The sequence below is a fragment of the Sander lucioperca genome, chromosome 23 (genome assembly GCF_008315115.2).
Source record: "Sander lucioperca isolate FBNREF2018 chromosome 23, SLUC_FBN_1.2, whole genome shotgun sequence".
Taxonomy (NCBI): domain Eukaryota; kingdom Metazoa; phylum Chordata; class Actinopteri; order Perciformes; family Percidae; genus Sander; species Sander lucioperca.
This window is the reverse complement of record NC_050195.1, coordinates 18,065,568-18,091,232: the sequence shown is the minus strand read 5'-3', so window position 1 is coordinate 18,091,232 and position 25,665 is coordinate 18,065,568. Positions and strand designations below refer to the sequence as shown.

Sequence of the window (25,665 nt, the reverse complement as noted above, 5' to 3'; positions counted from 1 at the left end):
GCTACCCATAGACAGTAGGTGCTACCGACAAGGGGATCTCCCATGATGCCTTTTGTTTGTTTTCAACCAATGGGAAGGCAGGTCTGTCACGCCTTATATGGGCATCCAAGCGAGAACACACACATATATATATATATATATATATATATATATATATATATATATATATATATATATATATATATATATATATATATATATATATAGTGGAAAAGATAGATCCCTCCAGGTCAGAGATCGTCTGTTACCGTTCTACAGAGAAGAACGGCGTCACTGTTTTGAGATTGTTTGTCCTTTTATATGAATTATAATGCTCATTATGTTTATTTTTGCACTGGATGACTCCAAATATGTAGGAGAACTGTTTTAGACAACACACATGCTTGTGTAGCATTGCTGTGGGTGTAATATCAATAAATATGACATTATTATTTTGATTATTGGCAAAAGCGTCTGGACTTTTTTTGAAACAATGTATGTATTTTGTCAACTGTATAAGTTATAAATACTATCGGTCGATTAATCAGTTATTGGCAAATACGGCCCAACCTAGCTATCGGTATCGGTAAAATCCACTATCGGTCGACCTCTACTCCTTTCCCATTTCATTTGTTTTTTTTCTTTTGGTGCGTCACGTCCGATGTCACAAACGTGCAGTAAAACGGGTTAACTTTTCCTGCTACAGTGCACAAAACTGTAGACAACTGCTCGTTCTGCATCCACTGACGAGCACCATTTTGTTTACTCAAATCGCACAATTTTTGTGGTTATGTAATCGCACAGAGTGAAATCGCGATTAGATTAATCATGCAGCCTCAGTTCCCGATTTTGAAATTTGCACCTGCAGATAATACCATCTGTGTTTTTACTGATGAGGACGGCTAATGTAATCATGTATTCTTCATGGTTCTGCAGCAGCTATGGTGATGTTAAAATGGTGACGTGCCACAGAAGGCTGTGAAAGGGTTGATTTGAAATCCAAAATGTAACCATCTTTTTCCTTGCCTATGCCTAATACCTGCATTACTCTTGTTCCTCAAGCCAGTATAACTAATTAGTAACTTAACGATGTCCCTATCATCCTCGGTGTCTCAGTAGGGTCCCAAACCTGTTGGATTGGAATAATTTCTTGCAATTTGCAATTTAAATGTTGCAGTGTTTCCCAAGTAGTGTTGGGTACTAAAACCCAAACTACCGGTATCTACCGGACAGAATGACAACGCAGATTTCAGTGCCTCATTTAGGTTCCACTTGTTTATAAAGTAACAACAATGAGTGAGAACGGTTAGTAGTTAGCAGGGGTCCCGTTCTCAATTCACTTGCCGTTCACCTCGGCCATAGCGCTCTCCGCGGCAATGCACCGGTGTGAACTGGTTCAATTTATGGCTATGAATTTAGCACGCATTTGTTATTGGCTGTTACTAATGGTATTTTTTCCATCTTCTTGTGTTTTGTTGCAGGGACCAGTTTTTCTCCACAAGAAAATTCTCACAACCACAGTTCCCTTCATAGCTCCAACTCACATTCTAACCCCAGCAAGACCTCAGACACAGTAAGTGTTTCCTCTACGTCAGCACAGGGGCAGATGATGGACTAATCATCTTTCCAGTGCAACAGTCTGAAGCGTTTCCTGGTAGTAATTGCTGTTCTCTAGTTTCCCAGCTTTGATGTAAAGTTTCCTGCAGCTGAAGATACTGAACCCCCAAATGTGTGAATGGTGCACCAAAATCAGGTGGCAGCTTGTGTGCTCGGCCACCAGTGTGTAACACACTGTTTACATTTATACTAGGACTGTCCAAATTAACGTGATAAGACAAATTCCTTTAACGCCACAATTTTCTTGACACCCCCCCGCCCGTCCCATTTGGGAAATAAGAAAGCGATGCAGCAGTAACGTTGTGGTGGTGCGTTGGAGTGGAGCACATCCCACTTTAATTGATAGCATAGCTTGATGACATGTAGCAACGGCTGCTGCCAAGGACTCAGCCTACATGGGGCGCACACTAGTGGGTGAGCTAGAGGTCGCCCCGAAAAATATCCTTTTTAAAAGTACTTTTAACACGTTATTGTGTCACTGTTGACGCACTTTACATCTTCTTTGCTATCTTTTTCCTCTCTCTTCCCTCACACAGTCCGACACTGCTCACAGTAGGCTTATGCCGATTGGCGATCAGATTGTATATTGACGATTGAAGGAATAATCGGCGAGTGGTTTTGCCTACGCATATATTAAAGTGATTTTAACTAACTTACATTCAGAACTATAATATCTAGAATCTGCGCCCTACTGTTTATTTGGTGGAGCTGCAAGTCTGCCTGCTGAGCTCCGTTAATTGGCACGAGTGACAAGTGAATTTTAAATCCTTGACGTTGATTACAAATCAGTTTGTCGTCTCTTTCCGTGGATCGGACACCTGATGGGCTGTGTTTCTTTCGGACAGACACCCAACCTCCCTGGCTTCCCCGCTGCTGCAAGGGGACGGGAGCTACATTAAGTCAGCCCGCACCGATTAAAGTTACTGGGGGCTAAGGTACAGCCGAGTTTCCCTGGTGCTGAGCCTCGCCTCCAACACGACAAATAAGCTACAGTTCAGTGTCCAAAAGAAAATTGTTTCCCCACTGCCCCCCCGGGCCAGTAGACAAGTATATTTTTACTTGCCCAAAAAAAAGGGGAAAATACACTTTTCCAAATTGTTAATTTATTAATCGAATATACATTGGTAATGGTCCAAACAACAAACAAATGTAAGTTAAGTCAAGCAAGTTGGATTTGCACTCTAATATTCATAGTTATTATACAGTAATGCTTGTTTTAATTCATGTTGAAAGGCCAGAGTGAGGCTATTGTTTTACTGTTTCAAGGCCAGGGCACCGCTTCCTTTACTCACTCTTTGTAAACTTCCAATGTCGATTATTGTCATGAATCAATATTGTGTATTTTGGTTCAAAAGAGCAATCATTGATGACTTTTGATGTATGGTCTTGGTATGTTATTTTTTCTTAAATTATGCAACGTAGCTAATTTGCCACAATGAAGACAAACATCCATCTGGTAACAAGTGTGTTTCCTCTTCGTGTTCATATTGTAATAATCTGACTATTCCCCAGCCATGTTTACTGGGCTATTTTAAGCGTTCATTTTGAAAATTTCTAAAATGTCCGACAGCGTTTCAACGCAGCACTGGAGAAGCTTACTTTGCAGTTAGCTAGTAATTATCGGTTACTCTGTGTTTATGTGAGGTTCTAGTTTGCCTTTGCTTCAGTAGTAAAATGGTGACAGAATGCAGGAAATGAGCACAAATCAAAATGCCAGTCACGATACAATGGACCTTTTTAAATAGCAGACTGTTTCACTTTGGTTACTGTAAAATAAACCTTGCCTCCCACTTAAAAAAGCTTCTGTGGATATCTCTTGTACATTTCAGATTCCATTACGAGCTCTTGCATCACATCCCCATAACACAGTCAAACCCAATTGTTTTCTAGCTTGCTGGCCTCATGTTTCTAAATAATTGCTTTTCTTTTCAGCCTCACGAACCTGGTGACGACTGGTCAGAGCACATCAGCTCGTCTGGAAAAAAATACTATTACAACTGCAGGACAGAGGTGTCCCAGTGGGAGAAGCCCAAAGAATGGCTGGAGAGGTAGCTATAATCCCTTTACCCAAACCACTCGATTGTACAGACGTGGTTTTTAATCAGTTTCACGTAAAGGTTGGATACATGGCTTATTTGTATCTGTGTTTCACAGAGAACAGAGGCAAAAAGAGGCCACGAAGACTGCGGTTGTCAACAGTTTCCCCAAAGACAGGGACTACAGAAGGGAGGCTATGCAAGCATCGGCAGCCCCTGGCTTTACTGGTTCTAGTAAGTGTTAAATACACTAATACAACACATTATCCATTAACCAGTGTGCTTCGACTAATGTAAATTCATATATTTATTTATATAGTTAATTGCCTTGCCAAAAATATCAGTGAGTGTTCAATCTCTGTCAGAGTCTTTTTGGTTGTGGATTAGAACAGAGCGGGTTGTCCATTAATCACAAGGTTGGTGGTTCGATCCCCAGTTTCTCCTGTTAACATGTTGAAATGTCCTTGAGCAAGACACTGAATCCGAAGTTGCTCACGATGGGCAGGCCAGCACCATGCATGGTAGCTCGGTGTGTGGGTGGGTGGGTGACTGAAAAATTGTAAAACGCTGTGTAGGGCTGAACGATTTTTGAAAATAATCTAATTGCGATTTTTTCCCCCAAATATTTCGATTCGATATTTGATTATTTTTTTAAGCTCTTTGTCTTCTGTATTATTCAACAAAGAATAATATAATAATGTATAGTACAGGGGTGTGATTCTTCCGGATAATTCCGGAAATCCGACTTTTCTGACCTGAAAATGAAGCTCTCGTAAATCATGCTTTTTGTCGCAAGGCACGGGTCGGGGGTATTGGTAAACATAATGACTGGTCACTGCTGTCAACGTTTTTTGTGCCTCTGACTCATGTCTTCATATCACTCCGCAAGTGGTCCATTAATTTGTCACGATGTAACTTCATTCAAAGCAGAGCTCCACCAAAGAGCCTGCAATCGTTGCGGAAGGTTATTTGAATAAGAATTTTGGACGTGTGGGGGCGAACTATCTTCTTAGCTGAAGCCGACAACGGGACAATATTTTTATTTTATGTTGGCAATGCAAGCTGAAGCGACATAGCAGATGACGTTGAGAAGTTGCAGTGAGGAATATTTTAGGAGCACCATTTTCGGCAGTGCAGAAAGGTAGTGGCCCACACTAATTTAGTGTTGAGCCCGGGAAACATGGCTAAAAGAGCTGTACAGCGAACAGATGTGCTGGGCGAGCCGTCAGTCGGTGGACGCTAACAGAAGCTAGCTGGCGTAAGCTGACAGCTGACCAACGCTACCAAGTGATCGGCGGAGACGGGGAGTACATGTATTTGAAAGAGTCCGGCAGTTGTGGTAGACGAAGGTCCAGTCGGGAGATTGGATGGAGAGTCCACTGAAGTCCACTGTGGTCTGAAGGGCTAATCCTCGCTAGATCACTAGCTAGTCGGGAGGTTGACAGCTAATGTTAGCCAGCTGAAGCTAACAGTCGATCGATGGTGAGTAACGTACGTTACACAGGCTGGCAGCAGCACAGTCCAGAGTTGATGGGGGGGGGGGGGGGGGAGAAAGGTGTTGAGAATGACCAACACCTAATCTTAAACTTAGTGTACTTAATTTGCTACGACCTGATCAGAGGTTACTTAAATTGGGACGTTCAGTCAAAATCAAGCATGTCACCTTCAAACGGGATCTCTGTTTGCAGGGTTCAGGCTGGACCCTCCCGGTGATCATGCTGCTCTGGGGGACCGGCTGCACAGTGAGAAGCCGCTGCTGACGGGCGCAGAGCTCTACCGGAACTCCGACTGCTGTCTGTCCGCGCGGCCGTCTGACAGCATCAGTATTAAATTGAGACAGTTTTATTAGCGGTTAAAAACGTCTCGCGTTAAATAGTAGTCTAATTCGGTACAGTTGGTTTTAATGCCTGATGCGAAGTGTAGGCCTATAGGAGTACACATGAAAACCCTGAACAAGCAGCGTCGCTCTGCTGTCTTTCTGCTGTGCCCCATTCACGTAGTAGTTTTACACTATGTATGTAACTCTGCAATTAATCCACGGTTCACATGTATGTATGAACTGTGGTGGTCCGTCTAAGTCAATCCTACAAACAACTGGACTTTAGGGTCAAGTGTTGTATCCGGCCCATGTCCCGGATGTGAAAGCCTCCTTACTGGACAACTGAATATAATAATTATCCATTATATTTTGTATTTTGAATTGTTACCTGCCACCAGAATTTTGTGATTTCCTTGCAATAAATATTGACATTTTTACCATAAATTGGTGCCTAAAAATGTATCAGAATGCAGGAATTGAAGTCTTTTACCCTCAGAATTTCCTGGGGGAGGACCCCCATACCCCCTCCCCCCCCCTGCTTTGTGTGTTCCCGCAAAGACAAATTCTGAACAAGGAAAAACCCTGAAGTATAATCACAGACAGCCATAAAAAACATTTAAATTGCAGAGTTAGAGTTATAACTTAATATGTACAGTGTCAACAGAGAGAAACACGGACAATTGAACAGACAGTGACAACATACATACTACATACCTACATACTGTAGAGAATGACAGTAACAGCATACAAACGACATAAATAAAAATTTGTTATAAATGTGTGCTCTTTAAAAAGTAGAAAGCATTGTTTGCCAGTTACATTAAATGTTTAAAAATCCGTAAATGTCCGTGGGTGGGGCTGCATGGGCGTGGTAATGTGGGCTGGTGTGGGTGTGGGTGTGGGTGTGGTAGTAAGGAGAGAGAATAGGAGAAGGAAGTTTGTGTGAGGTGGACCTGGTCACCACAGACCCAAATCTTCTCAGCTGTTGCTACTGTCATATGCTGCACTGTCTCTTCATGTGGCACTATTTATATTATAACAAGGTAATGCAATGTGTAATCAAGTGATGACTGATTAACAGTAATGTAAATGCTAAATTCCCTAATACCTACATATCATGTAAGACTCAATTTCTCCATTTCTTCGCACAAAACTCTAAGTGCCATTTAATGGTTTATTTTTAAAAAAGAGGGGGGGGGGGGCTGTCGCAGCGTCATGGGTGCGCCGTATATTTTCCTGCTTTTTTGTCCTTTGCCAATCACACCTATGATAGTATGAACACACAATTACACACTAGATAGTTAATAATAAGTAAAAATATAGTATATACACACACACACACACACACACGTGTAATTTTCTACAGTGCACAGAGAGGAGCTGCCTCCAGCCCCTCCCCCTCGTGAAGTTGCGTGCTGCCGTGTGCACTTGCTCAGAGAGGCTATCGTTACGTTAGCATGTTGCTGGTGTTCTTGCCGTGGGATTAACTGTACTAATAAAACTGTTGAAACCCCGCGGCCACGCTGCTGTGAAAGCTCCCCGAACGTCATTTATCAGTCTGGTTGTTACCCCTCTCAGTGGCAGCTCCTCCACTCCATATCTTTATAACGGAGCTAACCGCTAATCAGAGCTAATCGCTAATCAGAGCTAATCGTTGCCAACCGAGCCTTGAGTTCTGTGTGCCTGTATCCATTAACTGTATGTATAGACTCAAGCCTGAATAAAACCCTTCATTTTATTAAAATGGCTGTAAAAGTTTTAAACTACAACTCAGAGTTGTTTGAATGACAGAAATCAGCTCAAGGTACAGTGTAGCGTTAGCATGCTAGTTGATGCTTTCTCTACGGAGTGCAGACTGATTGCTCTCGAGTCATGTGACCAAATCGCAGCCTTTGCGATTAGGAAATCGCGTTTTAACATATCGCGATATTATCGAAAATGCAATTAATCGTTCAGCCCTAACGCTGTGTCCAGTAAGGTTGAAAAGCACTATATAAATGCACTGCATTTATCATTTTGTACAATTCTGCCTGATGTCCAGTCACTTCTGATGGTGAATGTATTCCTTTTGAAGAAATAATTGGCATTGACTAAGGCTGCTCGTGGAGTCGTGGCAGCTGTGCCTACATGTACCAGGACGCATTGCGCGTGAGCGGTGACTTTGCTGAGCTTTCTTCGCTTTTTTAGTTAAACAAAATAAACTCTTAAAATGTCAAGAAAGGAAATATTCTTACACCTAAACACAGGGTTCGTACAGTCATGAAAAACCTGAAAAGGTCATGGAATTTGAAAATATCAATTTCCAGGCCTGGAGAAGTTTGGGAAAAATAAACAAATGCAGAAAGTTTTGGAAAAGGCATGGAATTTTTCTTCACAAATTCCTGTATAATAGTGTGGTTCAGATTAACTGATACAAATCTATGTTGGTTCAACAATATTTTAATGTTTGGGCAGTCACGTCACTTGTCATTATGTTCTCTGCGAGTGGTAACGTCAGATTTTGTGAGCACAATGCCAGGAAAATGCCGTTTTAACAATGTACGGCTTCACTTAGACAAATACAAGACATGGCTTGAGAAAGACCAGGACCCAGGGCGTGCAAAATGTTGACTATGTCGTAATTTAACGTTCTGTAAGAAGTTAAGGGACTTGTTCAAATCAGTAAGACGCCACATTAACTGTAGAAAGCGCTGTTTTGTGTCAAGTGTTTTTTTGAGAAGAGAATGTCATTATTGTCCTCTTTGTCCATTCCAGAGTTGGCTCTTTGGATTATGTGTCTGCCAAATTTGAGGAGGTGCTTGGAAAGTTTCAGAAAAGATAATGAATCCAATTTTATACATTTGGTCAGTAATGAGAGCCATGTTATTTTCCTTGTTTTTTTAAACGGACTTCAGACAATACAGACACCAGCTCAGCTTGGGACTGCCAGTCAGCGAGCAGTTCATGATCTTCTTTAGTCATTTTTTATTTATTTTTTCTCTTGACTCATCCTTCTGGTTAGTGCTGGCTTAATTGCACGACCCACAGTTTAGTATTTGACCGCAGGGAAGTCAAATCCACTCGCACCCGTGGGATCCTACTCCCAATGCAGTCCTCTATAGCAAGGCGCCACACACACACATACACACACACACACACACACACACACCCCCACGTCGACTCAACTCAGGGCAACGCTGTCGTCCGTACTAAACATACCGATACTAATAAAATGGGGTATTGTACCATTTTTAAAGGCAAGGTATTGCGGTATTTTTTTGGTATCGGTATACTATGCAATTTTACAGTCTATAATGGAGGCAATGTTTGCTTAAGACTGTTACTCACTTTCCTAGGTTAGTAGGAATTAATATCCAATGTTATCAAAAAAAGGAACTGCATTATCACCTGGATAAAATTGATTTGTGACATTGCCTTTGTTGATGAAATGATATCCTCCTTTCTGCAGAGTCAACCCAGGTAGACAAGCCTGCAGCAACCCTTGCCTCCCAATCGTCATCGTCTGGCTCAGGGAGCTTGAACCCCTCATCGGGGCCCCCTGGATCATCTGCCTCCACGGTGCCTGTGTCCCCAGTCCTGCAGTCCCCCGCCCCCCCACTACTCCAGGACCCCACGCTGCTTCGCCAGCTTCTCCCAGCACTTCAGACTGCCCTGCAGCTTAACAATGCCAGCATGGATATGACAAAAATCAATGAAGGTAAGAAAAATGCAGATAGATGTACATTCAACTAGTGTCTACATTGAATGAGCTGCAGTGGCTGTGTTTGATTAGCACTAGTTACAGGGCAACATTATTTGTACTGCTCTTAGCTTCTGGTCTGACTTTTCAGGGTCATTGGCTTTGACATGCTCTTTCCTCCAAGGAAACAAAAACGGACTGGAGCACACTGATTTGATTTGCAGCCTGTAATTGTGCAAACAGACGAACGTTTCAACACCCCTTGTCTTCATTAGAGTCAAGATTTCCCTCACTATGACCACTACTACTGTCATTATTAAACATTGTGCCAAAATATGAACAATAACATTGCCGTCAGTGGGCTTATTGCCTAACGCTAACGTTAGCTATCGTTGCCTCCGAAAAATCCAGCAAATAGACATTACCCTAGGGTACCGTTACCTGAAACAGGTGAACGTCACCGCCGATTTAACATACAGTTTAGCAACAAAACAAAATGCTGAGGGAACATTACTACTTTTTTTTTTTTTTTTCATTTTGGTTTTGAGTGGTATGCACCCCCACTAACCTGGAAAAAGTTTTAAACGGTAACGTTAATACAGCGTGTTGGAGGAATACAGCGTCTCCTGCAGCGGTGAGTCAGAGGGACCGCAGTGTTCGCTTCTTGTCTCATCTAGGGTCTAAACAGTAAATTAAATCAAATTCAGTGTCCAGAACGCTATTTTCCAATATACTGTAGCTGTCATATTTCACGGGACCCGCGTGAGTGTGACGAAAGCCTCGACATTAAAACCTCAGTTACTCTGAGACACGCACTATATTTATATATTTAGTTTATTTGGTTGCCATGCAGGGATGAGCAAGTGATGACGTCCAATGACTGTTTGCTCGAGTTCAGTAGAGCAGACAGCTCTGCACTGAATTCAACATATACAAATATAATGTAATATGGCAGTGACAGGCTTTTACATCAGGGACCTGGGCCCTTTAATAAATAAATAAATAAATAAATAAATAAATAAATAAATAAATAGGCTAACGTTAGCTAATCTCCCTCTTCTTGCCTTGGCCTACCCGCATGTGAAAACAAAATGCTTTTGTCATGTCACTTCCGGAAGAAGGATGGGAAAAGTCGCCAAAATTCTTATGTTAACATTAGTCAGCTCGTTCTTGTTTCCTAACTGCGTCGCGAGTTATAGGAGCTTAGCTGGGAGCTTCATCGAGACAGCTTATGTTAACTGCCCAACAGCTGTCAGAGTTAGCTTTGACTTCATACATTACCTTCTAACAGCTGTATTCTCCGTAACGTGACAATCTGCAAGAAACCGGTTGCTTAAATCACTAAAATAGTAGTGACAGCACCGTTTGGTATAACACGGAACGCGAATATTACGCAGCGATAAAGCGGCATAATTTTTTCAGAAACAAGGTAGATTTTTCAGAGCTCTAATAAAGACCTACCAATCACGTTGTGTTGTTTACTTATGAGGATCATAATACAACAACACAGAGGCTGCTGTCAGACTGTACAGACCGCAAACTTTATTAGCCCTTTCAACTTTGACAAAGTCAACGTTTGCCAGAGACACTCTTTCAGTTTTTACCTTTCACAATAAAAACCCTAGACATATGCTACACTGTTTTCCAGATGGAATTTAATTCACTGAGTATTTTGCTTAAAGGAAACTCAATAAATAGCTTACAGTAGCTAGTGTTAGCTTTTACTGCTTTGGGGGGGAGACGGGCTAGAGTCTACAGAGCTAATCGCTGTTACTCCACTCAGCAGCCAGGGAAATAAGGCATGGTACACCTCTGGTGGTTTTGAGGAGCTGCAGCATGAATTTGTGCTCAAACTGCAGAGTCTAGCTACTGTATATTCACTTGACATCTTCACCGCTAAACGTTAACTCTCCGATCTCTCTCTCTCGTCTGCTGACACTGCATCTCCGTCACTTTCTCTCTCTTCAGCAACTGTCCCATTGACATGGTAGCCTTGAAGAGCTGGCGCGAATATCCGAAACTTGTTTTGAAAACTGACGCAAATTCGCATCGCTGCCGGTGTGAATAGTTTTGATGCGAAATATTCGCAGGGGATTATTTTGCATGTTTGCTTCGCTTATAAAGTCACGCCCCTGGTGTGTAACGGCTTTGTTAATCAGAAAAATGTTTGTAACCCTTCTCTCAGCTAGTATAATCCAAATCTTGAAGTATTGTGTCCCTAGTAGAAACATGCATGTTCAATCTGTTTCACCCTAGTCTGTTCAAGCTAAATTAATTGTTACTGGACATATTTACATGGGGCACATTACTGAATTTGACTAATTTTTTGACTAACTAATTCACTGTTTTGCAGTGCAGAAATAATTCTAGTAGCAAGACTTAATATATCAGTGTCTGTTTGCCTTCTCTTTAGTTCTCACAGCTGCTGTCACACAAGCTTCATTACAGTCGATGCTCCATAAGATTCTCACTGCTGGACCATCAGCTTTCAATATCACTACTATCCTCTCTCAAGCTGCTCAACTCTCCAGCCAAGGTAAATAATGCCCATGCAGAAGCATGTCTATTCCACCACTGTGTGCAGATATAGTCAGTTATGTGTGTTGTATAATGACTGCTTTGGCTAGTGAAAAGAGAGGGAACCTTCTGGGGTCCTGTGTGTTAAATAGTTATTATGAAGGTAATGGCATCTACTAACAAAAAAAAAAAAAAAAATACATTTCCTGACTTGTACTTATGATTACTTATGGTCTTTTAAAGTCCCCCTCCACTCAACAATGTGTTTTTCTTACGTTTATGTCCCGTAAATTGTCTGACCTTGGCTATACTGACTTGTATTTGTGCAAAGTTTGTCACTAGAGTGTTTTCACAATTCTCTCCTAACGGGGGAGATTTCTGTGCACCCTGAAATATGAGATTCAAACTAGGGGCGTGCATCTCTCCCTTATAGGACGATCCGATACGTATCTAGATACATGGGCATCGATACGGTCTGCCATCACACAAATGTTGAGGCTTTTTTCTCAGTCACACATAAGATACACCCGTCTCTTTCAAAGCTTCAGTCAACCAATTCGTAACGTTAGAATCCTGGTCCATTTAGACCGTTGCAGTGGTCCGTGTATCGATGTAGCTCTATCTTTGATAACACAACCGGATACCGATTCATATCGGTGAATCTTTACACCCCTATTTCAAACGTATCCCGGGCAAGCTTGATTAATTACGTCCCTAATTAGGGATGTCCCGGTAAGCTTTTTTTAAAATATTGAATTGAATCTGCTGATACGGAGTCCCGATCCGATACTTTGGATAATAATAATAGAGTTGCACACCATTTTTTTGTTTACAAAATAACTAAGTAAACAAAGTAACTAAAATATGTCTTAAATTTTAACTTCTAACTTTAAGTGAGTCTTTTCTCTCAACACCAAAAATTTCAAATTTCCAGCTGGACAACGAAAACTAAACTTAGTGATGCCTCTTGCACTTAATAGTAAATCTTTGATTTTCTTCTCGTGTTTACCGATGTCGGCTCCAGGGAATACAAGGCGGAAAGCGTGGTTTCCTGGTGGAATCACAGAAGAGGTGTGGAGAATTGGAGTAATCCACTTCTGTTAAAAACGGGTGACTTAAGACTAACTTTTTTTACTTGTCTCTGAACAGACACTGGTGAGTGGCTGCGCCCATCTTGGTTTGAAAGTGCCAGCAGTCTGGCGGTGCGTTTGTGGCGCGGGGCATGTGTGGTTAAAGGCGGCGATCACTACAAGCTGATGTACATGATCAGAGTAAGGTAAACAGGGTGAATGCCGATCCCCAGGCTTGTTTTGTTGCCGTGATGACGGTGACGAGCTCAGACCCGCGGTAGGCGTCACGTGACCGCGGTAATGTGGTAACCGTCCCAGCCCTAGTGAATACAGCATGTCGGGGGAAGACAACGTCTCCTGCAGCAGGAAGTCAACCGCAGAGGGGCTGCAGGGTCCGCTAACGTTAGCTTCTTGTCTAATCTGGGGTCTGATAAACAGTGCCTTTATCAAATTCATTACCCATAACGTTTTTTTCCATGCTAGCGTTGCTGTCATATTTCACGGGACCCACGTGACCGCAGTTTTCATGGTCAAATAGCCGTCGAGGCTTTAATCACTGTTTGCCACTCTGCCTGAGGAGAAAATGCTGTATCTTGCTGTTTATTTGGTTGCAATGACTTTGCTAATGACGTCCTGTCACTGTTCCAGTTGCTCACCCTCAAAGGGGAGAGAGAGCAGATGACAGTGTTGTGTAATTACTACTTCATGACATTTCATAAAATACTGAAGTAGCGGCGGCAATAATTTAATAGCAGCGGACCGCCGCTGCTAAATGGATATAGCAGAAACACTGCATACCAGTGTTGTAGTCGAGTCACCAACTGTCAAGTCTAGAGTCCCCAGTGTTCAAGTTCAAGTCACCAACGAAAAGTCTGAGTCAAGTCACCATTACGTGAGGTAGAGTCTCGTGTCCCCAGTGTTCGAATCCAAGTCCTTTTTGAAAGAGAACTACAGTCAGTGACATTAAAGAGCAGCTTGTTATTGCTAAGTCCATATGATCAATTTGAATGATTTGGTGAACTTATTTCACCAGTAAATTGCTGTTAAATGACAAAAAGAACCACTAGATGAAAAAGGTCCGGTATACCGGCCGTTTAGGCAGTAGTCAGCAACTTCCGAGTCCTATTTCATGAATGCTCGAGTCCAAGTCATCAGTGCGTGAGTCACAAGTCCAGAGAATAGGACTCGAGTACTCCATTACTGCTCTGCGCGCATACGCCCACACGCCCTTGGTTTCCGCCCCCAATCTGTCAAAAGTTAGGTCCATTCGTGCAAACAAAAGAAATCAACTTCAAGAGCGCCTGTAAGAGCATGCATGCCCTCCAGCGCTCGCCAGGCAAGCACTCTTGCGCTTGGTGGCTTCTCTCTGTGCTTGCTGCTTAGTTTTATACACACAGGTGCCATTCTTTGCCTCTCCTTATGTTTTGTTTTCTCGCTTGCTGCTGCCCGTAATGAGCGTGTTGTAGCAGGTAAATGATGGTGTCCTCCATTCCGATGTTCTCCTGGTAGGCAAACTGCAGGGGGTCCAGTGCTGGTCTGACCAGGGTCCTGAGGTAGGAGAGTATCGCTCTGTCCAGGGTCTTCATCACGGGGACTGTCAGGGCCACGGGTCTGTAGTCATTTAAGACTTTGGGGGGGCCCCTTCTTAGGTACCGGTACTTGGTTTGAGCTCCTCTCCGTCCTGAAGGCCCCCTCTTTATTTCCATTCAGGAGTGCCTTGATGTCCCTGGTGATCCATGATGGTGGCGTTGGAAGTCTGGGATAATCCCTGTGTAGCCATGGCTTAGTGAAGAACATTACATTGCACTCCCGCTAATCCATCTGACTCCTCACCAGGGCTCTTAATTGACGACGCAAGGGAAATACGGCTTGTATCTTCTCTTTTTTGCCCGTCACTTACAGCCTCGGTTCTTAATCCTGATTTTGTTTGGGATGTCCATCCTCTCTCCTGGTATCTTAAGGCCCTGACACACCAACCAGACGGGCCGACCGTAGCAGAAAAGGCAGTCGGACTGATCAGTCGGGTCCCCGAGGTCCAAAAAATGTCTCAGAACACACTGAGGCGACGCCGACTTGAGCGTACGCTCTGCGCGTGCGCGAAACGTAATGCGTCTCCATAGCAGCAGGCGGCGCTTCTCTGTATTGTTTCCATTAAAAGTCTGATTATTTACCAGAAAATGAAAACCGGCAGCTGATTGGACCAAGGCGTCACGTGGTTCTTTTTTCTCCGGAAATTCACCGCCAGACTGTCATGGCGGCTTGTTTAGAATACGATCTCATATTGTACTAAAATAGTTCACCGAAACGTGTTTCTGAAAACATTTTAAGCGAGAAATAGGCCGTGCAGTTTCTGAATCTGTCTTCATTTCAGATTGACAAAGGTCAGTTTAAAAGATTTTCGTCAGATTTTGAGAGGCTCATCCGCTCCCCATTTCCGGTGAGTCCCGACTGCCCTGTCTCCGACTGAGCATGTCAGGTCGGCCCAAATGAAGGCCAACGGCTCCTCGGACGGCCGACGGCACGGAACACACCGAACAGACTCGAGTCACCGACCTCACCAGACGGTCCGACGGCAGATTATCGGGCTGGTGTGTCTTCTCTCTTAGTGATCTTCGGGCAAGGAGCTCTCCCTGGTGTAAAGAAAGGAGTTTGTCCCTTTTTTGCAGGCGCTCACGTAGCTGGTTAGAAATAGTTTCCCAAACACCAGGAGTGCAAGAAAGACGCGCAGAAACTTTGCCGAGTGCATTGTGACTGTTCTATGCTGCTAACTAAACTATAAATACTAACTTGAAATTAAATTAAATTGTAAATCAAAAAGGAAAAAAAGCGATCGGACGTGCATTCCTCTGAATGGCCTGCAGCCTGCGACGGCAACAAAAGTAGAACACTCCGCACGCCTGCGGGGCTTCGCAAGCGGGCTGCCCGGGCTCCATGAGACTGCTGTCGGCCCGTGGGGCTCCGTGAGACGACTGCCCCGCCGCCTCCTGTCAGAACCGGCGTGAGACTCAAACATGTAGGCCTGTGGCTGACTCTTTCTGTTGTTTCTAGCCATCTTGATGCATGCTGCTCTTTTATTAATCATAATAAGCAATTTTACATACTTTAATGTGTCTGGAGGGGGACTTTTGAGATTTTATTGGAGATATATATATATTTTTTTTCATTCACATAGTGGTTTTCCTGCTGGGTATTAAATGTAGCAGATTGTATTGATCCCATAGATTGTCTCTTTTTGTTTGTGTATGTCTATCAGCTCAGCAATCAAACCAGTCACCCATGTCGTTAACATCGGACGCCTCATCGCCCAGGTCTTATGTTTCTCCAAGGATCAGCACACCACAGACCAACGCTGGTCCCCTTAAACCCCTCCTCAGCACGCAGCCTGTCATCTCACATACAAAAGTAAGACACAGATTTAGTGTGTTCAACAAGTATGTACAGTATCCAGTTAGGTGGGAAAAGTAGCGAGCTGGATGGATTTTTGGACTTTTTCCATGTGATCTCAACCGCGGTATCCAGAAACTTTAAATGAAATGACAGATTCATGCTAACAGGGACGTATACTTGATCGCTCATATTGTTTAGGTGATGCATGTTGTTGAGGAACGAATGTGGCTCTGATGGATGGCTTGACAAAATATACCTACCAAGCTTACTATTCATCAGCTTGTTTCTTGATTCCGTGGCGAGGATTTGTCTTGATGTGTTTCTAACTTGGTGTGTTTAGGTGGGCACGCAAGCAGGGAAGCAGGCATCTCATCCCCAGCCCACGTCCCAACAGTCTCTCTCCAGCGATAAGCAGCACAGTCATGATGCCACAACGGCCTCTCCACGCACTCTGCAGCGCCAAGGGTAGGTACAACCGCACAACTACAATAATAAGTAGCATGAGAAGTGAATAGATCGCAGTTTGCTAAGCATGGGTCTTTTTATTTGTGGGTCCTGAGGTGGCAAATTCTAATATCATGGAATATATTAACGTGTAAACCGTAGGGCTGGTCCGAATATAATTTTTTGAGCTTCGAAGCTTCGGTAGTAATGAGCATCGAATATTCGAAGCTTTGGAGAGAGGGGGCTGAACATATTATCTCTAATAAAGGCAGGAATCTCTATTTGTCTGTTTGCATTTTGATTATTTTGAGAACCTTTCATCCAAACGACTTCACAAGGGAGTGCAGTGTCGTATTTGGTGCAATATAGATAGACAGGCCAGACGCGTTCAGAATTAATAAACTTTTAATAAACTACAGAACAGCGCGAGCAGGAAGCAGCGCGCCTCACGCGAGCAGGGCTTATATGCCCCGAGAACGGAGACTCCACTAATGATATAAAACACACACATGCAGATCTGTTAACTTTTCTACAAATTATTATTATTAGGCTGGGCTACAGTAGGCTACGTTTTTACTGTTCGTCATTAACTGCCGTAGCCTATTCGCAAGTCACGTTATTTTCCATGAAAATGAAGTGCACATTTTTATCAGGTGTAAATGGCGGATAAAAGCAGCTCGTTCTACTTACAGAACTCAGGGGATTTCTCAAGCTTGATGTGCTGTTGTGGTAGGCCAGTTTCAAATTGCATATTTGACACTCTGCCTTTGTCTTGTCCTCACTTAATTTAAAGTTCTCCCACACAGATGAAGTCTTCTGCATTTTTGTCTTTTTGCTGAATCGTGACGGTAATGACGTTCAACTCATGGGCGTTTTAACTGGGGCATGTGACGTCCCAGTAAAATCTGTCTCCTATATTTCGCGGTAGATTAATTTAGATTGATAATAACGGGTAAAAAGGATAATACATTTTGTTTCTATTATTTTATTTTCCACAATGTCAAAGCAACGCAGTTTAACCCAAAATACAAGCTCAGGTATGCACTTCTGTCCATGCAAACTGCGCTGTTCTGCGCTCTAGCCAGAGAATACTCCCGTTGCAGGAACACTTTAGTAGTCCAAGAAGAAGCAAATATATTTATTAAGTATAACGAGGTTAGGTTGTCCATCCTATTAAAATGGCTAGGCTATATAAGAAAATTGTAAAAGAGAGTATTATATTTCGAACATATTCAAGTGCGAATGAGAACCGTTTGGAGGGGGATGCCAGGTTGTGCAAAAAAAAAATAAAAAATAAAATATTCTAATGTCAAATTTTCAAATCGAATACCAACCCACCGAACGAATATTCGAATATTCGGGTCCAGCCCTAGTAAACTGTTGATGAGTTTATAATGTTAATGCCTATTCTGTTGCCTATTCTGTTGTTCCCGGAGTGCTGAACTAGTCTTTGACCAGTAGATGCTAAATCTGTGCCATCATTGTTTAAAATATTTAAGACATGGCTTGCAAAATCCATATGCCTGCCTATATGTTCACTGATGTGCTTTTCTGTCAAATTATCTACACATGTAGCCAGATTAGGACTACTTTATCTGCCAACATGTGAGACAACCCATTTCCACCCAAGAAGTTAATTCCTTACTGTAGATTATCTTCATTGTGTAATGTTGTGGCACCACCTGCTGTTCATTGATGGAACAATGAGTGGCTGCTTCATTCAGTAGTCTCTCATGTTAATGTATTGAAGTCATTCATTTCTTTTGGTGTAACAATTTCCAAAGGGGAGGAAGCGAACAGATTTAGTTTCTCTGTGCATACCATTGGTAGATGCAGACACACGCGACTGTTTACACAAATATTTCATCACAAAAGGCAGAGTCCAGTGTTGCAGTGAGTTTCAAAGTCAGTAATTTGTTTAGAAGTTTCTCAAGTTGCAAAACAGACTCCTGTCAGTTTATTAAGTCAAGTTAAAGCTGTAGTGCACAAGTATTTTAAATTAATAAAGGTCCGTTACATTCAAGCCATTACCAAATGAGTTGACACGAAGCTAATTAAGGCCATCCAGTGTTTCCCACAAAATTAGATTATATTTGTGGTGGTAGCTGACCCGGGGTAGGGGGTGCACGGGCGGAAAGAGGTGCAGACTTCTATTAATTGTACTGCAAATATTTTTATACAAAATGCTGCAAGTAACAAATAGAAATTTTAAATGTAATGGTATATAATGCAGTAAGGGAAGGGGGCTTTCACATCTGACAACAAAGTCCAGTTCATTTGATTAGTATGAACAGGGCACAACTGTATCTTTTTCCCAAGGAGCATGTTTTTGCTCCTCAGTTGAAAAATGTAGGAGGGACTTAGATAAGGTAACTGCTATTACTGTTGTAGCTAATTTGTACAATAATACAATAGTGTTATGAATACAAAACATTATGAAGTGTAATGTTTTCTATTTTGAAATATTGATAAATAAATTGTCCGTGATTCAGTCCATCGTACTCCCCCTCTCTCCCTATATGAGCTACTGGGTTATCCGGGTCTGTTATTGTTGTTGAAAACAAGTGGAGCTTTCTCAGAGATATATTTTTATAAATATATCCCAGGCTATTTATTTCAGATAATTTACATGTGTTGCAGCTGTATATTTTCAAATTGGGCAGGAAACCCTGTCTTTGCATTTTATTTTAATCACATCTGTTTTAATAAAAGAGCTTGTGAAAAGTGGCTTTGACTTAAAACTGAACATTTAGCCCACTTTGTAAAAATATATATATATATATAAAGTGTATCGCCATTCAGCCAAAAAATACAGAGATATGGTTTATAGTCCTGGACTAGTAGAAGATCTGATAAGAATCAGTGTGGAGGGGCCCAGTTTGGACAGTTTTGATGCTAGGGAGTGTGGCAAGCTGGTTTAGCCAAGGCCAAAGGGGAAGAAGGCCAGATTACAGGTGTTGGCCATCTGAGGGGCATTTGACAGCAAGGGGGGACCAGCTATAAGACTTTGAGTAGCCTACAGTATAATTGTGCTTCAAGCTTGAGAAATCCCCTGAGTTCTGTAAGTAGCACGAGCTGCTTTTATCCGCCATTTACACCTGATAAAAATGTGCACTTCATTTTCATGGAAAATAACGTGACTTGCGAATAGGCTACGGCAGTTAATGACGAACAGTAAAAACGTAGCCTACTGTAGCCCAGCCTAATAATAATAATAATAATTTGTAAAAAAGTTAACAGATCTGCGTGTGTGTGTTTTATATCATTAGTGAAGTCTCCGTTCTCGGGGCATATAAGCCCTGCTCGCGCTGTTCTGTAGTTTATTAAAAGTTTATTAATTCTGAACGCGTCTGGCCTGTCTATCTATATTGCACCAAATACGACACTGCACTCCCTTGTGAAGTCGTTTGGATGAAAGGTTCTCAAAATAATCAAAATGCAAACAGACAAATAGAGATTCCTGCCTTTATTAGAGATAATATGTTCAGCCCCCTCTCTCCAAAGCTTCGAATATTCAATGCTCATTACTACCGAAGCTTCGAAGCTCAAAAAATTATATTCGGACCAGCCCTACGGTTTACACGGTTTACACGTAAATAATAAAAAAAAAATGTACCAATTACTTATTCTTGTTTAAAATAATTGACATAATATATATGAACGTATATGGAGCGTGAAATTGTGGCGTTAATGGCGACGCGAGGAAATATTTGGGTGCACCTAAATTTTGTGCTGGTGCACCTAAATAAAAGTTAGGCGCACCAGTGCGACCAAGGCAAAAAGTTAGTCTGGAGCCCTGATGCAGGTGAACCGCAGATTGTTGCAAATGTAACCATCATAGTGTGAAATACAGTTTAACTGCTGCTGTTACGTGGGCTCAGCAGAGAGACGATGTCTCTGCATATTCAGGGAGTCAGGTCAGTTTGCTAAAGCACTCAAAACTTTGACTTTCGTGCGTAGGCTACTCCCAAATGGCTCGCATCAGGTGTTAAAATGAACTGTACCAAAACTCGGAGGGGACGTGTTTAACGCGGCATACGAGACGTTTTTATTTTTCCAGGTTATGAAACGGTCTCAATTTAAAACTGATAGACGGCAGCGTGGCCTGCCGCGCAGACCGACAGCAGTCGGAGCTCCCGCGGACGGCAAGCTCTGCGGCCGTCAGCAGCGGTTTCTCTCTGCGCCGCCGGTCCCCAGAGCACCATGGTCACCTGGAGAGTCCGCTACCGTCTGACTCCGCAAACGCTGGCAGCTGAAAATCAAGACGTTTTGGCGCTCGTGATAGTGCTGGAGTGATAGGCGCCAAAACATTCTCTATGCAGTATGAACCCTGAATAAATACCGGTAATAACTTCATAATAACCATTAAAAGTATGTGGCAGTCAACATTGATTGTGTGGCGGGCCGCCACCAGTTGATTAGACTTGTTTTGTGAAAGGTCAGCATTTACAATAAAGCCACGTTTCTTCCCAAACATAATGTCCCAATGCTTACATGCTTCCTCAACCTGTGTTGATTGCAGCAGTCAGAGGAGTCCCTCCCCAGGTCCCAACCATGTCTCTTCCAGCAGCAGCAACAACGCCTCCAACTCTGCCTCCGCTCCCCCCACCACCTCAGCAGCCCGACCCTCCTGCTCCTTCACCCCCACCCTCGCTGCCCACTTCAATGAGAATCTCATCAAACATGTGCAGGGGTGGCCTGCTGAACACGCAGAGAAGCAGGTTTGTACCACTGACATTTTCACCATTTCTTCTTGGCTGAATTTGGTTATGCGTGGCAACGCCCTTTTTAAACCGAATTTTGTGTGAAACCAATTATCAAGGCATCAAGACTACGTGAAGAGGCTCACACCATGGGGAGCATCTGTATGTCTGAGAACTGCACTGAGCTCAAAAACCTCCGGTCCTTGGTCAGAGTCTGTGAAATCCAAGCAACGTTGCGTGAGCAGAGGTGAGCTACAAAAGTCTGAATGCATGCACCTGTTGGCATGTACAACACAGTACAGTACACACAAATAATTCTTGTTGTCTTTGTCTTTCCCACAGGATACTGTTTCTGAGACAGCAAATCAAAGAACTCGAAAAGTTGAAGAATCAGAATTCTTTCATGGTCTGAGAACTTCTGGTTGCGAGTTAAAGCGGGGGTTGGTGGAAAACGGGGAAGACCCATTGCACATAGTTGGAAGCTGGAGGGAGAGCCGTTGTTCCGTTCCTCTTGAGCCCGGTCTTAACACACACACACACAGGAGCTGCAGTCAGGTTGGCTTTGGACCGTCGGGCCGGGAGAACCAAGAGGAAAACATGAAGAGCTGTCGGAGGGGAAGGGTGGGACTCGGTTTTGTAAAAACCCATGCCGGGAAAACATGTAGATTTCTTGTAGATGTTATTATCTATGTTGTAAATATGTTTTGTAGATTGAAGCCATGGAAAGCCATGCCTATCAAAGCTTTTGACATCCAAACTAATCAACGCCTAGGCGGCTACATTCATTAGCTAGCCTTTCCTTCATGTTAACTTTTCTGCAGAATTAAAGCTTCATTTTTTTGTTAATTCATAGATCATTGAACCATTGAGCATGTGTGACCTGCACGTAAACAGGATGGATGGAGGAGGATGTTTGAAGTCATTTATATACACCGAAGCCTAGCATTAAGCATAACAAACTGGTGTCAATGTAGTTTCTTTCCTCAAATATTGGTAAACCGATTACTCTGTCTAGATTATCTTCCTGTGCCCTCTGTGGGTGAACTGTACCCTGTACTCAGGCGTGGTAAACATCCCCATCTTGACTGCTCACCAACGGTTCAGTGATCTACTTGCAGCTTCTGGTGGACCTGCATGTCTCAGTCTGAAGAAAAAAACCAGTGCCTGGTGGTGTGGTGAAGTGAGTGATTTAAAAGAAATGTAAGAGCTGTGATGGCGCGCTGCTTTGGACCATTCCCAGTACCCTCCTCTGGCCTCAGCCCTGCCCTGCCACACCCTCTTCTGGGGGCATCAACACTTTACACCCTCCTTGTGGTTTTTGTTTTGAGTTCCAAAAAGTTTTGGTCCCTTTTTTTTTTTTTTTTTTTTTCCTCCCCCCTCTCTCCGACATTGTACTTATCCATAAGGTAAGGTTGGTACCACTGGTTCATTCCTTTGTACAGTCGCGAACATACAGTGGAAACATACAGTGGAGTTTTAATAAGAGGACGCAGAATTAAAAGGTTTTATTTATAAGAGTTGTAGTGATGAGCAGAAATCACAATCCATTTTCATTTGCACCCAGTTTAGGAGTGGTGCACCAGCAGGTTCCAGGTGGTTGTATGTGGATCACCTCTTGTGTCAGAGCAGGGCAACAAGAGGTCTCTAGGTCAAATGTGAAATATATGTATTGTAATAAAGATGTTCAACTAAAGCAAGCACTGGTTATTTTATTGGAGTATTAGGTTTGGTTCATACGCTAGTGCCTTGTTGAAAGTCTTAAGTCTCACAGCATCATTTCCCTGCAGATCCCACACTTTAATTCACCCTGTTTGATTAAGAAGAAAAGATTTTAATGGTTGTTTTTTCTAGCACGTCCCATACCTGTTTGTTCCCCACTGTTGAAGAGCAGGGTCCTAAGCTGCAAAGGCCTGTTTTTTCCCACCATACTATCGAGTCTATAACTGAACTGCACCACACATTCAGTAAAGGTGACGACATCATTGCTTTGTATATTGTTTCCTGAAGTATATTGACAAATGAAATAAAATATGCCTCTCCAGGGCTGTTGTTCTTGGGTTTTTGATGGTCCCTTTAGCATTTAGTTTCTTGTCTCTTTGATTTCAAAAAGATGTGTTGTGGATGGTTTGACAGTTAACCAAAGGGTTGTCTTGCGTTGCCAGACCTGTTTCCACAAAGGGGGGTCTTGAAACATGTCAATGTCAAATAACTGAGCAGAAATGAGTCCTTTTGACTATAGTTGACCAAACTGAGTACTTCTCAATGCATGATCAATTACAGTATTCAATCGCAATATCAGGGAAAATAAAGACAAAACCTGTATTTTCAGGGGGGGGGGGGGGAATCTATCAATCGCTTGCTTTTCTATCTACTTGTGAACTGTACTGCCCACTGCTGGTTGTCCCATGTCTCGCACTGCAGACTGGTGAAACTCCGACCTCCTCTGTGAGAGGTTAATGTTATCAGATCAAAGATGAGTGTGGCTCATCTTCCTGGTATGTCCTGCTCTAGTCTCAACTTGCAAAGCCACTTTTTTTTTTTTTTTTTTGCATTCATAGCTAGACATTTTGGACAGAGATTACATGGTTGGTTATTACGTGAGTATCTGAAGGTGGACTGTATTTTAACGTTGAGCAACTATAGAGAATGTGTTATCAAAGCCCAAGGAGATGGGGAAAGTTGGCATTTAGTTAGGGACTAACTAAATAGCATTTCCAGTCTAATTCAGACAATATGGCCAGCTAGGGAAAAGCTGCATTATCTCTTCACCCTGAGAAAGTTTCAACAAGACAAAATAATGTTCACACATGGTCCATTTGATGACATTCAGCAGTATCTCACAGTTAAAAGCTCATTTATGTTTGTAGACCATAAGACATTGTTTAAAAGAAAATGAAATATTTCATATATTCTGTGATTTACAGAGGCATATACTTTCATATATTCGTATAAAAAAAAAAATATATATGTGCATGTGTCATTTTTCTTGCATTTTGGGTTCAGGGGAGCTTTTAGTTAAATTGACAAAATGATAAATCAAAGTTATAGCTCAGTATGTGCTGGAAAAAAGGGCACCATGCATGTGGGATAAGGACAGAACTGAGACAAAAAAATGAATGCAAACAAAAGTTGGCCCAAATGTACGGAAGAGGATTAGGGCAACGTGAAAAATGTATTTGAGTTCTGACTTTAATCTCAGTATTCTGACTTTAAACTCACAACTCAGTACATTTATCCACATGTGGCCCTAATCCTCTTCAGTACAAATGAGCCTGGATTCTAAGGGTACTATGAATTATTAGTTTTTGCTTTATATTTTGCACTGTACACACATTTTTCTGTCCTCTCTCCCTCCATTTTTTTTAGATACTTGACTTTGTTACATGAACATGAACTAATATGAAAATTGTTTAAAAGAAAGATTATTATGTTAAACTACTATTCCCCATGGTCAAGAATGAACTCTCCAGGGCACCCGGGTAGCTCACCTGGTAGAGCGGGCGCCCATATACAGAGGTCTATGCCTCGATGCAGAGGCCGCAGGTTTGACTCTGGCCTGCAGCCCTTTGCTGCATGTCATTCCCCCCCTCTTTTTCTCCCCTTTCATGTCTTCATCTGTCCTATAAATAAAGGCCTAAAATGCCCAAACAATAATCTTAAAAAAAAAGAATGAACTCTCCAACTCAAATGCCAAAATTTTTCCTTTCTGCAATCTAAATAGACAACAGGGCCAGCCAGCAAAATCCACTGCAACACTTTCAGTTTACAATTGCTTTGATTTAACCCTTGTGTTATCTTCCCATCGACCATTGTCCCTTCTCAACGTTTTTTCAAAGTTCTTTTTTATTTTTTTTTAGGTTTTTGTGGTTTTTTTTCAACATTTTTATAGCTTTTTCAGATGTTTTGGTCAGTTTTTTTTCAATGTTTTTGGCATTTTCTTCTGGTGTTTATGACGTTTTTATTGTTGTGTTTGTGGCTTTTTCCAAAAAGTTTTACGCTTTTCCCAACGTTTTGTCACTTTTTTCAACATTTTCCGCGCTTATTTCGACTTCCCATATTTCTAATATTAAAAAAAACTTTGAAAACGGGTCAAATTTGACCCGAGGACGACATGAGGGTTAATGTGCAAAACTTTTAATGCATTTAGTCATACTGACTTTCTATATCTGTATCTGAAAATACAAATGAATAAACTATAAAATAACATTTTATTTCACAGTATTTCAGAACTATTATTTTCAGTTCTTATTCAGCCGTATTGTCAAGCTCTTATGGTACAAGGTAGCATCACAGAGGCCTGGCCTGATAAGGAAGGGTACACCACAAAACCACCACAAACACAGATTATCCACAAAGTCATCTCTGTGTGTGGATAAGAGGACAGAGTGCTACTGAATTAATTCTCAACACAAAA

At 42.2% G+C, this 25,665-nt stretch overlaps 1 protein-coding gene across 1 annotated transcript in view; it reads left to right on the top strand.

The window, feature by feature from the left end:
• Positions 1-23,300, top strand: part of waca (WW domain containing adaptor with coiled-coil a) — a 32,921-nt gene extending 9,621 nt beyond the window's left edge. Inside the window, exons 4-13 of the mRNA XM_031320374.2 lie at positions 1,461-1,552; positions 3,529-3,644; positions 3,751-3,866; positions 8,900-9,148; positions 11,544-11,666; positions 15,971-16,119; positions 16,445-16,569; positions 21,071-21,269; positions 21,371-21,498; positions 21,594-23,300. Of these exons, the coding sequence (XP_031176234.1) occupies positions 1,461-1,552; positions 3,529-3,644; positions 3,751-3,866; positions 8,900-9,148; positions 11,544-11,666; positions 15,971-16,119; positions 16,445-16,569; positions 21,071-21,269; positions 21,371-21,498; positions 21,594-21,663 (1,367 nt within the window). The 3' untranslated portion in view covers positions 21,664-23,300. The remainder of the gene's footprint in view (positions 1-1,460; positions 1,553-3,528; positions 3,645-3,750; positions 3,867-8,899; positions 9,149-11,543; positions 11,667-15,970; positions 16,120-16,444; positions 16,570-21,070; positions 21,270-21,370; positions 21,499-21,593) is intronic.
• Positions 23,301-25,665: the final 2,365 nt, after the last annotated feature.